Source organism: Vulpes vulpes, chromosome 9 (genome assembly GCF_048418805.1).
Source record: "Vulpes vulpes isolate BD-2025 chromosome 9, VulVul3, whole genome shotgun sequence".
Lineage (NCBI taxonomy): Eukaryota > Metazoa > Chordata > Mammalia > Carnivora > Canidae > Vulpes > Vulpes vulpes.
Genome location: NC_132788.1, coordinates 81,788,679 through 81,804,790, shown reverse-complemented (window position 1 = coordinate 81,804,790; position 16,112 = coordinate 81,788,679). Strand labels below are relative to the sequence as shown.

General features: G+C 41.0%; 1 protein-coding gene across 14 annotated transcripts in view; it reads right to left on the bottom strand.

Annotated features, from left to right (window-relative positions):
• Window positions 1-3,253: 3,253 nt before the first annotated feature.
• CADPS (calcium dependent secretion activator) overlaps window positions 3,254-16,112 on the bottom strand; it is a 456,612-nt gene continuing 443,753 nt past the window's right edge. For all 14 annotated transcript variants that reach the window (XM_072720539.1, XM_072720526.1, XM_072720534.1 and 11 more), the window contains 2 exons: window positions 8,360-8,464; window positions 3,254-4,479 (listed from right to left, as the gene is read on the bottom strand). In XM_072720539.1, coding sequence (XP_072576640.1) covers window positions 4,300-4,479; window positions 8,360-8,464 — 285 coding nt within the window. In that variant the 3' untranslated portion in view covers window positions 3,254-4,299. The remainder of the gene's footprint in view (window positions 4,480-8,359; window positions 8,465-16,112) is intronic.

Genomic DNA, 16,112 nt, shown 5'->3' with positions numbered 1-16,112 from the left:
CAGACCACAGCCTCCTGAAGTACAGAGAAGTTGCATGAAACAGGTAATGATGCAAAGAACCCCTTGATGAGTCATGTAATGAATACCATGAAAGGGAAGTAGAGTGTTAGGAGCATATGTACCAGGGACATTGGATGCTGAGCTAAGAGCAGGATTTGGAAGGGCTTCTTCAGGGAAGTCAAATTTAGCTGGGATTTGAAGGGTGGGATGAGAGAAGGGAGGCCCCCAAGGGGACAGAACCATGGTAGACAGGAGGAAGTGAAAGTTGGCAGGGGGAGTTGAAACCCAGGAAGCCAGAGGAGCAGAGTTAACAGAGGAGCCTGGAGGGTCAGACCTTGCATGGCCATGCATGACACCTCAGAGAATTTGGGCTTCATTCTCTGACCAAGGGGAGCCATTGGATGCTTTTAATTAGAAGAGGGACAAAATCACACTTTCCTTTTAGAAAGGCATCCCCTGGCTGATGAAAGGGAATGCACTAGAGAGAGGCTGATTGTTTCTAGCAGTGCCTGGCCAGTATGTACTCAACTATTTGTGGGCTGATTGATAATACAGTGAGTGCTTTTCCATCAGGTTCACATTTCTCTCTACATTTCCATGTCTCACCATCCATCTGGCACTTTTTCCTATGGCCTCTTCCCTACCAGTTCTTCAAATAACTCTGGGATTTTCCTCTTTCAAAAAGAGGAGAAAAGACTTAAATACGCACTTCACAGGAGAGGCTAACCAAATTGCCAATACACATGTTTAGAGGCAATCAACTCTATTTTTGTAATCAGTGAACTATAGTTATAAACCACTACACCACTTACCAGAAGGATGGAAATTAAAAAGAATGACAATACCCAGTGTGTTAAGGGACTTTGATACTCTGCTGGTAAGAGTAGTATGTGGTTTACTCTCTGTGGAAAACTGGCGGTATTTCTTAAAAAAAAAAAAAAAAGGCAGAAAAAAAAAAGAACATATCTCTACCCTATGACCTAGCAATTGTAGGGAAAGATATGCACAAAGAAATTCATGGCGGCATTAGTCATAATAGCTCCAAACTAAATATACCACATGAATATGGATAAATTGTGGCATATTCATACTATAGAACATTGAAAAGAAATGAACTATATAGCTACACCAACAATATAACGTAGAGCAAAAAGAAACCAGACTTGAAAGAGTATACACTGTCATTCTAATTACATAAGGGTTTAAATTCAATTGACACTGTTAAAAATCAAGATAGTGGTTATCTTTGTCAAGTCAGGGAGGGGGTAGAGATTGGGAAGGGCCAGAGGCATAGGTGTGTCTGGAGGTGTTCACTGTGTTTGATTTCTTGACCTGGCAGTTACTCTAGGAGTGTATTCACTTTGTTCAGGTCAAATCACTGACCTGTATACCTGTGCAATCTTCTGTATGTATATTGCATCTTTTTTTTTTTTTTTTGTATATTGCATCTTAACAACAAAAAACAAAGTAAAACAAGAAGAAAAAACTTTAGATTTTGTCCAAAAGAAGTAAAAAAAAAAAAAAAGAAAGAAAGAAAGAAAACTTAAGATATCAACATGGCAAAAAAAAAAAAAAAAAAAAAAAAGATATCAACATGGCTTATTTGTCTCAAGGATGACCTGAGACTTAAACGCCGGTGAGTTCTTTTTTTCTGATCTTGTTTGCTTTCATTTCCTTCTGCCCAGTCCTTCCTCTGAGGGTGCCAGCTGGAGGATGCTGTTCAACAGGACCCTCAGTGCTGAAATCTCCTTTGAAGGACTCTTTTTTTTTTTTTTCCACCCCTGATTTTGAAGGCACAATCTTTTCAGACTTGCTTCTCATGTCTTTTGGATCATGCCCTTTGAGTAATTCTCTAACTCATTCCCTTAGCTCTCCTCCAGGGCTCCTGGGCATTTTCTTCCTCTTTCCAACTCTATGATCCACCAGGTCCGTGCTCTCTCTTTACTTTGCACATTTTGGAATTGTTTACAATTGTTGCAAAACTACATTTTAGCTTTGCAACTAAAAATGTAATGCAAATATATTTTTAAAAAATTCTGACTCTGTCACAATGACTTAGCTTGGTGCCATTGGGCAAAGATCTTTCCCACCTGAATGGTATACCCCCACCATTTGCATTACCAATTCTATGCTAGTGTCTCTGGATTAATGTTTCTGTATGGAGTTGTGTAACCACAGAGCAAGTAACCTAAATCTTTCTGACCTCAATGTGTTTGTTTATAATGAGGATAATAACAGTCCTCTCCCCTTGCGGTGGTTGTGAGATTTGGAGGAGGTATTACATACAGAATGCCTGGTACAGAATAGTTGCTCAATAAACGGGAGTTATCCTTGTAATCCCTAAGGGCAGGAAGTACTGTTGATTTGTACCTGCAGACTTTAAAGATTAAAGAGAATAGGATGTACTATTCAGAGGTGTTGAATGGTAGAGAGTATCTGGTCTACCTGGTCCTACTGATGACTTCCTCACTTCTCTAAAACCTCACTCAACCCCAAGGAAAGGTCAGCTTGGTTTACTGACAGACCCAAGTAAAACAGATAAGGCTGCAAAGTGTTTGATTTCTTTCACACCTGGGTGATTATTTTGTGGACAAGAACTGGGGAGCAAGAAGAGTACTCCATATCTTAGAGAATCTTATGCTTTAACAAATATATAAGAATCATATATAATTGGCACACGCTTTGTTTGAATGCAAACACTGCTGTTAAAGTAGTGCTTAAAAACAGTTTGTTGGCCTTCTTTTCATACAGGAGAAACATTTCTCTCGTTTACACTACTCTCTTGCTTAGCAGACCCTTATTTATCCTATAATGCAAGCGTAATCTGCCTAACATGTCCAAATGCCCACAGTTCTGAATTAGCAGAGTCTGAATTAGCAGGACTTTCGGCTGTCTCTTGTGGAGACATACATTTGAAAACCACCCCTCTTGGGATGCCTGGGTAGCTCAGTGGTTGAGTATCTGCCTTTGGCTCAGGTTGCGATCACTGGGGTCCTGGGATCGAGTCTCGCATCAGGCTCCCTGCATGGAGCCTGCTTCTCCCTCTGCCTATGTCTCTGCCTTTCTCTTTGTGTCTCTCATGAATAAATAAACAAAATCTTTAAAAGAAAAACCCCCAAAACTAAAAAAACACCTCTCCAACACTTTCAAGGAAATGACCTCTTCCCTGCTCTTGCCCCTCCTCTGCCCACTCTGTGTGTGCTTCAGTTCTGGCTTTCAAAAGAGACAGAGGAAAAAAAGACATGGAATCATATTCTTAGGACATTTGAATAATTATTTATTGAGAAGCCACAGTTTTCCACACTTTCATAACTGTAGGCTTTATATAAGGCAAAAGCAAGATGGATTCACTACTTTACACAGAAAGAAATAGCTCTGCAGAGGACCCCCGGGTCATGCAGTTACAGATCAAAATGCAATGTACATGACAGATATAAAAAACAGTGTGGAACAAAATAATTTAAATTATGGTTACAATCTACTGAAGGAAATCTCCATATCTTATTATAAACACATTTATAGTCTAGGGTTGTAATTTAAATATCCAGGTTTTTTACATACACGGTTATTGAAACATAAAAGCAAAATATAACGTTTAATAGGATAAACCTTGACAGAAGTCAGTTGCTCCGAACTGTGCTTGGTGTTAACTCATGATAGGCTCACCCTTGTCGTGGCAAATGAGAGGATCAATCCATTGGTCTGTAGCCATCCTTTTTGCGGCTAACTACATGGATCAATGAAAGGATGAGTTAACAAGGAAACCAGGGGCTCATTTTTTTTAGTTTCAGGGGAACACAAAGAACCAAAAGTTGGTTGCTGGAGCCTTGCCTGTTGTTTTCCAAAAAACAAAGCAGATCTATGTGTCTTAAGTAAATTAATTCGTTGTACTCATTTAAATAACCGGCATCTACATAATATGAAACAAAGGAGTGAAATACTTGGTATACTCGCCCTCACATCCATTTACCGTCAGTGCATACACAGTACATTAATGAAGCATCATTTAACTTTGCTGAGAACAGGAACACACCTAGCAGTTGGACTATGTATTTTCCATGAACAGTATTTAAAGAATGGTGCTCCATATTGCTTGTAAACATATAGACATGGAATCAGGAAATCAGTGGGGTCGAAGGTCATTTGCTAATCTTGGTACCACATAGCTAAAATGGCAACTGTATTGGTAAACATCTCATGGGCATGGTAGTTGACAGAAATTCCCTAATGGGGTTAACTAACAGACTAAGGACATGCATTGATTACAAGACTGTCCTAAAGGACTTGGGCCTTCGAGTTCTAGTCGTCTTCCTCGTCTTCCTCGTCGCTGTCCTTCATGCTGATCCCCTGCAGGCCCCCACCCTCGCTCACTGAGGCCGTGGCTTCCTCCACAGTGAGCCGGTTCCGGATGGTTTCGTATGTCTTGCTGTTTAGGGTGGAGTCCAGGACCCCTTGCAATCGGAAATCTCTATAGGTTTTCTAAGGAGGGAAAAGATCAGTGATAAGAGAGATCTCATCTCCATGAAGGGAGGGAAAGGACAGAAGGCACGTGTGGCTGTGAGAACACTGACCTTCACCTAAGTGTCCCACTTTATGCATTGTCAAATGAGAAGCCACCATGCTCAGATTTCACTTGTACTGAAAACTGAGATTCGCCGAATGACAGAAAATGAGAAATTGTGGCAGGATAAACTGTATTAGCTGAGACAAAGCAAAGAACATAAGCTTGTGTTTATTCAGTTCCATAAAGGGAAATGTTCCATAATTGTTTTGATTCCTCTTTTTCTTTTTTTTTGGTCTGGTTCTTTCTCTTAGGTTAGTATAATATAATAGGATAGACTGTGTAAGGGGCCATAACACATAAATAATGGATCAACTGATTATGGTATTTTTCGATTTCCTTGGCAGTCTGGTCTTTAATATTTTTGAGGCTCATAATTGCATATCCCTCTGTCTCATTCATAAGACAGACATATGTATGTTAGTATATGAAACCTCTTACGGGCAGCAACAATTATGGGGAAGATGGAGTGCTAATGCCTCATCAATATGTCACAGGCATGTAATTCATTTCTCATCTCCTTGGGAAAGAAGTATATCTATTCCTTTCACAACTTTATGGTCTCGGGGAAGAAATTTGGCTCTCTTTCAAGAACAATGGCTTGGTATTACTGTACCACAAATTCTTTCTTTGTTCCTTCAGGCGATTTCTCTCGGATTTCCTGAGGTATTCCAGGGACTGTTTTTTTTTTTTTTTTTTTTTCTAGAAATCCCTTAGCGTTAATTGAACATGACCAGAAGCATCTGGCTGTTGTCTACTTCTTAACATTTTTTGGGAAAAAGGTCTCTCTCTAACAACTTTTCTCATCACACTGCATATCATTTCAGCTACTGATTCTGCTGTTTTTCTTTTTTTTTTTTTTTTTTTTTTTTTTTTTTAAAGTTTTTTTTTTAATTTTTATTTATTTATGATAGGCACACAGTGAGAGAGAGAGAGGCAGAGACACAGGCAGAGGGAGAAGCAGGCTCCATGCACCGGGAGCCCGACGCGGGATTCGATCCCAGATCTCCAGGATCGCGCCCTGGGCCAAAGGCAGGCGCCAAACCGCTGCGCCACCCAGGGATCCCTGCTGTTTTTCTTCCATTGATATAGGACACTTGCTGAAGGTGCACAAGAAGGAATGTTAACATACTTCAGTGCATTCCCATTAGGACTTCCATTTCTTGTTGTCCACCTAATGCAATCATAGTAGCAACAATCACAATGTCAACCCCTCTTGAGGGTCACATGTTGTGATGACTGCAGAGTTAACTAGTGAATGCAGTTCAGCTCAATGAAGTCCAGTTATAGCAGATGATGGATAGGATGACCATGTGTCCCCTTTACCACTTTATACTAGTTGTCCCAGCATGGTTAATCATGGCACCTTCTTTACTTTGTAAAAGTAATCTGATTTGGGCACTAAGTTAAACAGTCCTCCTAAGTATGGATCAAACTGCAAGGCTCTCCTAGGTAGCTTGGTAGCTACCTAACTTGTCTTCATCTTGACTAGAAAGGGTAGGAGACTGAGTAAATTCTAGGCATGGTGTAGACCAGATATCCAGAAGATTAACTTATTTTTTTTGTGCTTCTCAATCAGTCGTTCTCTTTCTATTAAGATAATATAATTGGTGCCAGAATATGTTGGGGAAAAGAAAGGTATAAAGCATTGGAATATTCTCCCCTTTATTCAAATTCCAGAGCAACATTCCCTAACTTGATTCTAAATGTCTGTGGACAGGGACCATATATATCTAGTCATTAAAAAATTTTTCATCTTGGGATCCCTGGGTGGCGCAGCGGTTTGGCGCCTGCCTTTGGCCCAGGGCGTGATCCTGGAGACCCGGGATCGAATCCCATGTCGGGCTCCCGGTGCATGGAGCCTGCTTCTCCCTCTGCCTGTGTCTCTGCCTCTCTCTCTATCTCTCTGTGACTATCATAAATAAATAAACATTTAAAAAAAATTTTTTTCATCTTGTAACATACAGGGAGGGACTCAACTAGTATTTATCCAGTGTTGGATGAATGAATACATACTTACGAAGGAAGGAAGGAAGGGAGGAAGGAAGGGAGGAAGGAAGGAAGGGAGGAAGGAAGGGAGGAAGGAAGGAAGGAAGGAAGGAAGGAAGGAAGGAAGGAAGGAAGGATGGGACTGGATGTGGAGGCAGGAAAGAAAGCCAACCAGTTTTGGAAGTTTGCCTCGGGGAAGGAGACCTCTGGATAACGTGCCTGGGGAAGTGGTGGTGAATTCTACTTTCATACCTCTGTGTTGTGACACTAGTTATGCTGCGCCCATCTCTGGCAAAAGTGAAGGGAGTTCTTTGGCAGTGACCTTTCTGTCTCTTCCCTGTGGTTCGTGTCTGTGTTTTTTTGGCAGAAGGCTAAGAATAAACCTCCTCTCAGACTCCAGGCCCTTGCGTTCTAGTCATCTTCTTAATGAAATATTGCTAATTTTTTTCTGAATGAAATACTGCTAATTCCAATATTCCCAACATAGATCTAGAAATAGCAGGAATGGGAAGATATTTTAAAATATTAAAATTAATGTCCTCTTTGCATGTCCACCCAGTAAGAATCAAACAAACAAACAAAAATCCCCCAAAGAGGTATTTATTGCCAGGAAATGGAATTTAAGTGGTCAGGCAGTGGCCAGTGAGCTTGCCTTAAGGAACTGAATTTTTAAAAATATGAAAATTCGGCCGGGTCTAGGGTCCGAGTGCAAACATTTCTTTTTTAAAGAGCTGCAATACATGGCTGTCTGTAACATTCCCTGGGCAGACGCTTTGTGAGATCAAATGCAGATGATAATAATTCTCTTTAATTACACTCAACAGAACGGTAATTGGTTTTAAGTCAGCACTGGGGTAGAGGAGCACCTTCAATGAAATGGTGCTAATCCTAAAGAGACTAAGAAATGGGGTGGGGGTGGGGGACGAGGGTGGGGGACGGAGGGGATAGGGAGTAGAGAAGGAGGGGGGTGGGAGGAGGACTTCTGGCAAACTGTTAAGAAATAGCAATTCAGCTATGTTTTATTATTAAAATATTTTTAAAGACACTTTCTGCTTTGAATGAGATTTTTGCATCACAAATGTTTTAAAACCCTCTATGGTGAAGCATCAAATGGAAACTGAAATGATCAAAAACGTATTTACCCCCTTCTGTGATCTTATTATTTCATGTAAACCACTGAGATTTCACGCTGAAATAATTATCATTAGTCCAAGGCACACACACAAGAACAGGGAAAAAAGCTACTTTCAGGGTATGTTATCTCACCTTTGTGATCCTTCCCATTTGATTGTATACACGCATTGTAAGAGAAACTACTTCAATTAACTATGAGAACAATATTGATTTGCATCCTGATAATGATCACAGGACATATTTAGAAATAGCTGGAGGTAAATATTTCTATTACATTAATTGTGGCAAAATTTTATTTAATTAAACCATAAATGAAATTGGTAATTGATGTGATTAGCATAATAGAACCCAAACCAGCTTTTAAAAAAGTCTAATGCACAGGGCACGATGGCCTCTGCGGTATTTTTTGCATGACAGATACATAAAGTATTTTTCTGGCCTGGATAAAATATCAAATTCCTTTTCGTTAATTTTTCCTTGGATGTCTGAGTAATAAATTAAACATGCATCCAGAAGTGATTTCAGAGGCTTTTCTTGCATGGGATGCTGTTTTAGAAATCATCTTGTTTTATTCTGTAAACCAATATTCTTTATGTTAAGGAAGTTCTGCAGCTTGACAATAAAATGTATTTCAGTGAGCTATTTGCAAAGAAGAATAATTATTTTTTCTTTTACCTTTACCATCCTAATTAGTGTTTTCAACTGATAAATGTGAAGCTGTAAGTCCATCCGGTCCGTCAGCCAGGTGCAGATCACGTTCATGGAGCTGTTGTACCATTGCTGAAAAAAGAGACAAAAGTTCTCCAGCCAACACATCGCGAAGCATTTACAGAGTAGAGAGGGAATAGGCCATGTTTGAGCACCTGCTCTGTTCTGAGGAGAAACTACATGGTTAAAGAGAATCTGAAAGCATAGACATCGTGAACATTAACTGACACAAAATCACAAGGCACCAGATCAGCCTAAAAAGAGATGGGTTTGGACTTTGAATCTAAGACAGAACTCTTCCGCTATCGACATCTCATACACGATCAATGCATATAGACCATTTTTGCTCTTCTGATTCTCCTTTTTGTTGGTTAATTTACTCAGTTGAGATTCATTCAAGTCACTGTTTATTTCTTGATGCCACTGTTTCGGATGCCCAGGGAGATGGGGGTTTCTTCACTGAACAAATTGATGTCACTTGCTACTTACCTTTTGAAAAATCCAGACCCTGTCTGCTTAGGACAATTCTGGGAATCAGGCTGAGAGCCTTATTGAATTGAGGGTGAAGTTTACCTTCATTTACCCTAATGGGGCATTGGGATAGAGACAATGAAGAAGGTTTCTCTTTAAGGGCCAAATCATACTCTGGGCAGCTTATATGCCCTTACGTTGGCTGTGCAATCTGTTTTAATCTTAACACCAAAAAATTATGGAAGATGAGAGAAAAAAAAACATCTACAAATGAGCTCATTTCAAGCTGTTGAAATCATACTTCCCCTTAAGGGGGTTAAATTTTGCTTCTTGTCTGTGAAAAATGCTTGAAGCTGTGTCACTTTAGACTGCCACCCCTGTGGTGCAGGAAGTCTCTGGTGCGGTATAATTTTGCAGTACTGCTCATATATTCATAAATCTCACTCGGAGACATATGAACAGTGTTATGAAGTGTCAGTATGAAAAAAAAATCTAATCTTTTAAACTTCACCAGGTTTCATTACGCATTGCCGCTTATACCAAACAATTTACAAATAAAATGAAAAGGTGTGGATGGACCTATATATTTATTTATAGGGCATCTATATGAACTGTGCACAGAAAAGATGTAAGAAAAAAGAGTGGCTAGAGAACTGAGACGATGCATACTCTCATGCTAACCAACACACACACACGCACGTGCGCGCACACACGCACACGCACACACATTGCACACCAGTGGGGATTTGAAAAGCATAAATAAAAACATGTTTCTGATGGTAACTCCACCCTTTCTCACCTAAAGATCATCCAAAATCAGTTTATGCCTAACACTCACAGTTTTTCTGAAGCCTTGTTTCTGACTTAATTTCTTTAAAAAAAATTAATTTGGGTTTTTACTTGCAAGGTAGAACTGCCAAGTTTCACCTTGTAAGAAACGACACAGTCTCAGCCATGGCGTTCAGAAGCCCTCTTTGCAATCTTTCATTTCTAGGCTCCTTCCTCATCAGAGCCAATTGTGGCTCTCCTTGGAGCCCAGCCGCAAACAGAGACCACACTACCCCAATCAAGGCGGCATTGCAGCCTCACAGCCAACTTCTGCTCTTTTAAAGATCATGGAGGCGAAACTGTCAGTTTTAGGAACCTTCTGTCCCTCCCCAGGGAGCAGGCGGGGTGGGGGGTGGGGATTTTTCTCCTTGAGATTCACAGTTCACTCCATGTAGGAGGGGGTTTGCTCGGGTCAAGCTGCTTCAGGCATGGACAGGTTTTCCCCTCTAGGAGTGAGAACATTTTACTGAAACTTTTTTTGGGGGGTGGGGGAGTGATTATTGGGGAGTGTTTTTGGCACCTCCTGCCTTGGGATTCTGGAGCTTTTGCTGTCACTGCAACTGGGTTTGTTAAGAAGGGGTCTAGGGACAGAAATACCAATGGTCACGGGTGTTACTGCAGCCCTACCTTCCTCTCAGCAACTGGGGGCTTTCTTGTGTTCAGCCCAGCCCTCAAATTCTGTTTGTTGGCTTTCTCTAACATGCAAGAAATACATTTTGAGAGTCACAAGCATTGGTCTCCCTTGTACCCCACCTCCTGGGGTTGGAAGATGACCGTCAAAGAGCCTGGGGACCTCCTGACCAAAGCTACCAACCCAGGGCCACATGACGGGTGCATCTCAGGGACACAAAAGAGGAATGTGGCACTCTGGCTTCTAGGCAGAGGTGGCATTTTGCTTTGGCTGTGACAACAGGCAAACCGGCGCTGGCTTATATCACTGCCAGCAAGCCTTGTGCAACATGCCTTTTTCTCTTTGCTGAGAGACGTGCCACCTTTCAGGGGAAAAAAAAAAAAAAATAACGACCCCCCCCCCCCCCAACACACACACTTTGTGTAAGTAATTCCCATTCTTGTAAATGGCTTTCGGAGAGTAAAAAAATAAAAACAAAAATAAAAAGGTAGAATATTATTAATTCTCTTTCCCTGCTGCTGAAAGGGTAGGGAGGTAGGAAATGCGTATAGCAATGGATCAGTGTATCACGCTTGCAGATTCCCACCCCAGGAGAACAAGAAAGCCCTGGAACATCCATGCCTTTCCTCCTGGATCTCACATCTAGCAAAAGAAGTGTAAAAAATGTATGATGCCCCATTGGCTACGCATTTAAAGAGGCAAAAGGGAGTAAGTCACTCCTTTCCAAACCTTATGCTCAGTAGTTGAAATTGGAGGCACACAGCGCTTGGATGCAGCACAGCGCTAACTTGGTTTTCCAGAAAGGCGCTTAAAGGCATTTGGATGTCGGAGGAAGCAAGAGTCACTGCCTTCTAGAACTTTAAAATGTTAGAGGTGAAAAAGATCTTCCATGTTATCCTTTGTAGAGGAGGAAACAGAGGCCCAGAGAGGTGAAGTGACTTGCCCAAGGGCACATAGCTAGCAAGTCCAGAAGTGGCAGCTCTTCAGGATTAGGCACTGAGCTGAAATAGCTGATCACGGAGTTACTCCTCCCTGGGGCGGGGGACACAGTAGTGTGCTGGTTAGAAGTGACGAGTTTGTGCCCCTCTTTCCAACTCCACACCCAGGAGGTCACACTGACGGCTAGCAATAGGCCTTAGTTTCATTTTCACCATGGACTTTGGCAAACACCACAAACCAGGGCCTTCTCCCTCTCAGAAAGCCAGTGGTTAAACACTTAGCAGCACATTGCTGGATACCTGGGTTGTTCCTGCTTGTTTTCAGTGCTTTTTATTCAGGTTTGCTCTATTTGACATTGATGCAAAGCAGATTAGTTAGGATTCTTCAAAAGAGGAAATAAAACAATTTAAGGCTTCCCCATTTTGTTTTGTCTTAGGTTCAGATATGCCTGGTCCAGAGATATCCTAACGCTGAAACACCAAATTTTGGTGAAATGCACCCTAAATCCTAGAATTAAAATTGTGAGCTGACAGCGTGGACTGAGTATTTAAGTATAATCATGACTCCTTCGCTAGCCTCCCCTTAGGTCACGTATTAGAAACTTACTAAGTAAGGTTATTTTAATCCTAAAGAAACACTAGAGAAATAAAATCCCCAGTACCTGGGGCCCATTCAAAATATTCTCTGAGGATAATTCTGTGAGTGTTTTGGAACTGGAACCCAAAAGGGTACCCATCCAAAGGAAGTCCCTTGGAAAGTTGGGGATTTCTCCAACAGTTGCAACCAGATCTGAAAGTTCTACTGAGGAGGAGTTAGAAGACTCATCTGAGAACTCTGCCATTTAATCTTCCTTCCTTTCTACAAGGTAGTCCTTGAGAACACAGGCCTCACCTGCCTTTTCCCTGGCTTTGTGATCTTTGGCAAATTATTAAGCTTCTCAAAGATGCAGTTTCCTGATCAGAAGAAGGGGATTAATCAGCCCTTCTCAGAGGCTTTTTGATGACGAGAGGAAGCTTTGCTAGCAAGGCTCTCAGCACCATACTGGACACATAATAAGGCCTCGATAAATGTTAGTTGCTGCCACTACCACCACCACCATTACCGCACCACCATGCCACCATCACCACTAACATCTTCATCACCATCACCACCATCTCCCTATGCTTTTCTCTCTCTCTTTCTCGCATTAAGAAACGCTACAAAACATGGGAGAAAGCCAAGCAAGTGACCGCAGAAAGCCATGTGGTGGTGGAGAAAATTGCTCATGTTGGAATACCTCTGGAATTGTACGCATGAGCCTTATAGGACACAGGTGAACCCTTAGCAACTCCATTGTAAAACGTCTTGTGGTAGATTGCCGCCCAACCATCCTGGTTACATAAAGCACATTTTAGACTATATTGACCTAGATTTAATAGTAGATTAAAAGGATTCAGATGAATAATGAGTGATTTTTCAAACTTTGTGTGGTTAAGTTACAGCTTCAGCTTGGGTTGGCTACTTATTAGCTAGATAACCTTCAAACAAGCTACTTAACTCTCTGACCCTCAGTCTCCTCTTGGGGTTAACACCAGTACCTACTTCATAGGATTACTGTGAGCATTAAAAAGATAATTATGTAAAGTGCCTAGCAGAGTTACTGTCACATACTAAGCGCTCAATAAAATTTAGCAATGGTACCCCTCGGTGGCATAGCCAGTTAAGCGCCCGATTCTCAGTTTAGGCTCCGGTGATGATTTCAGGGTCCTGAGATCAAGCTCTGAGTGGCTCTCAGCATGGAGTCTACATGTCCCTCTCCCTCTCCCTCAGCCCACCCTGCTCGTATTTGTGCGCTTGCATTCTCTCTCTCTCTCTCTCAAATAAATAAAAATCTTTTTTAAAAAAATCAATAAAATTTAGCGACTACTATTATTACTCTCAGAAACATAAAGATATCCTTTCAATATACAATACAAAGGAATTTTCATGATTCATTTCTAGTAGGAGCTTAGACAATTAATATGCAGATATACTCAGGTAACACATGGTGCCCTGTAAACACACTGACTTCATGCAAAGAAATGCTTATGTATGTCTCTTCTATAATATTGGGGTTCACGATAGCCAGGATTAGGGTGAAGCTAGTGAGGCAGGGTCTTGCAGATGCAGGATCCGACCTTGTCTTTAATTAATATTCTGATATTTTGTTCAACTTGGATTGTTTGCCTTCATTTTGACTTTTTAAGATGTATTAAAAGATTATTGGACTTGATAACTATATTTTTTGGTTCCCCCCCCCCTTAAATTTTACAAATGAGAAGTGACTCATTCACTTCTCCTTAGTCCCTGCCCATGGGCTCCCTGTTCCCCTGGAAACTTTATCACCTGGGAGTGCTGCAGGATTGAGAGAGAAGATGAATACTTCACATGTCACTGGACAATGGAGAGTTCACAGGAACTGGACTTCCACTTGGATATGGATAATCTCTAATCAGCAAACAAGACGGTTACCACAGGATTGCTGCTGCCTTTACAGTCTTCTGCCATCAGGGCCACCTAGACGAGTCTAAATTCCTGCATGGATAAGGATCTGAGTTCTATTGTTAGTTCATCTCTAAATATGTATTTCCTTTGAAACTGGCATTCCCTATCTTGATGTTAATTTGATGTCCTAAAGAGACCTTACGGTTAATGATTCATTTGTCTTTGGAGCAAACCACATATCACTCAGTAAGTGGCAACAAGGAATAGAGGCTGAACAGAGAAGATTCGTGTGCTTCTATTCTCACTGGTCACAAGAGTACGGTATGCCCTTGACTTGAGCAACCCCTTGTTAGATATGACCACGTATAAGGCATTAGAGTCCACGGTTTCGGACGAAGCACTGTTGGGTACCGGATTTGCAACACACACAGTCACAATTAATAAAAGTACAGGTACCCCCACTTTTCTAACGTTCACCTTGTGCCATTTTACTTTTGCGCAAGACCTACATTAGTACCCGTTTTTGCTAACTGTAAGAAACTGGAAGAGGATTTTTGCTTTAAGAAAAAAAGGTAAAAAGCAAGAACGGTGTAGCTGCAGCAAGTCGTTAGAGAGAGAGTATGCACCCTGAGCGGCGAGAGTGGCCCCACCAAACTCCTTCCCTGGCAACTATACCCAGCATCTCAGCCTCAGGCTACTAGAGCTTTGACCTATATCTCTGAGCATCTGTGCTTTATCCCTATTCTGTGCATCCATTAGCCAGATGTATCCTAAGGTATCAGAAAAGCATAAGAGAGGTTATTCTGGGAGTCTGGGGAAGCTCAAAACTTTTTCCATGTAAATTAACGATAATTGCTGCTTCATTTTATACCAATCTGGCTTAGGAAGTGTTTCATAAGAACACTCTATTTTCGGATAGCAGGGGAAACCTATAGTTAGTGACTCATTGAACTCCTAGCCCTTATAAGTTTCAAGTACTATGCACAGTATAGTAAAAGGGTATAGGTAAATTAAATAAGTAGCCTGGGGTCATTCAACTAGTAAGTGGTGGGAGAGGCTTCAAGTTGGTTACCACTACATCTGTATGAGTTGTCCCATTCAATGAAATAATTTTAAAAAGTAACAGCCCGTTTACAAAGAGACAACTCCAGTTCTAGGCGGCACCTCAGCCAAGTCATTCAGCTCTAAATTTCTCAAAGGAGAGATGGGTGAGTAGGATAATGTTGTTGAACCTGTTTCCCGCAGAACCCGAGCTTGGCTTGGGGTTGAAAAGATTCTACTTTTTATGAGCTTAGAAAGTCGCTAAGCAGATGTGGGAAAGCCACTCAACAGCCTTAAAGAACTAATGGATGGGAGACAATCATTGCTGACTCTTAATGGAAATGATTAGAAAAAACTGGATGGGAATGAGGGCATGCCATTTCTTAGCTAGAATCAATGTATTTTTTCTTCTTTGAAGTCCTATCTGAGGGCAGCTCTGGTGGCTCAGTGGTTTAGCGCCGCCTTCAGCCCAGGGAATGATCCTGGAGACCCAGGATAAAGTCCCACATCTGGCTCCCTGTATGGAGACTGTTTCTTCCTCTGCCTGTGTCTCTGCCTCTCTCTCTGTGTCTCTCATGAATAAATAAATAAAATCTTAAAAAAAAAAAGAAGTCCTACCCGATCGATCTCTTATTTGCTTTTATTTTGTTATTTTTAATTTTTAATTTTTTTTTTCTTATTTGCTTTTAGGTTGGTAACTCAGCAAATGCTACTGGTAGAATGTTCTTATTAGAGGCAGGTTGAGTTTTCAGGGAGAAATGCAACTAGAAAAGTTGCCCTTATCACATTGGAGAGCTTTGGAGATACAAAAGTTTTAACACTGATGAAAATTTCAGTTCTGAAAAATTGTATATAATAAACTTTAAATTTTTCCATGAATGGGGACAGTAAAATAGTAGGACCTTGGGGATATTGGGTTTCATGTGAAATTAAAGAAGATGCCATCAGAAAGCACTATAAAATAAACAATTAGGGGCAGAGTAACAAATCCAATGAAAATAGTCTAGTGCAAAACCCAATTCTCTGTTGCTCCTCTCTTTAAAAAAGTTTTATTGAAGTAGAACATGCATACTGTGATGTCTCACTTTAAGCAAAACATCTATATCTACACATACACACACACCTCAAACAAGATATGCTGCCCCATGCCTATAATTGAGGGTAATATTTAGCCCGATATTGTGAAAATGAGCTCTTTTTGCAAGTATGGCATTCGGCCTGAAGGCCAATAACCACCAGACACCAACTTCACACACTTTCTTGGATTAAAAATTTGTGACTGAGTCCAATATATCCTAGGCATAAATGATAGCTGAAATCCACAAGGATCTGAGTTCTATTGTTAGT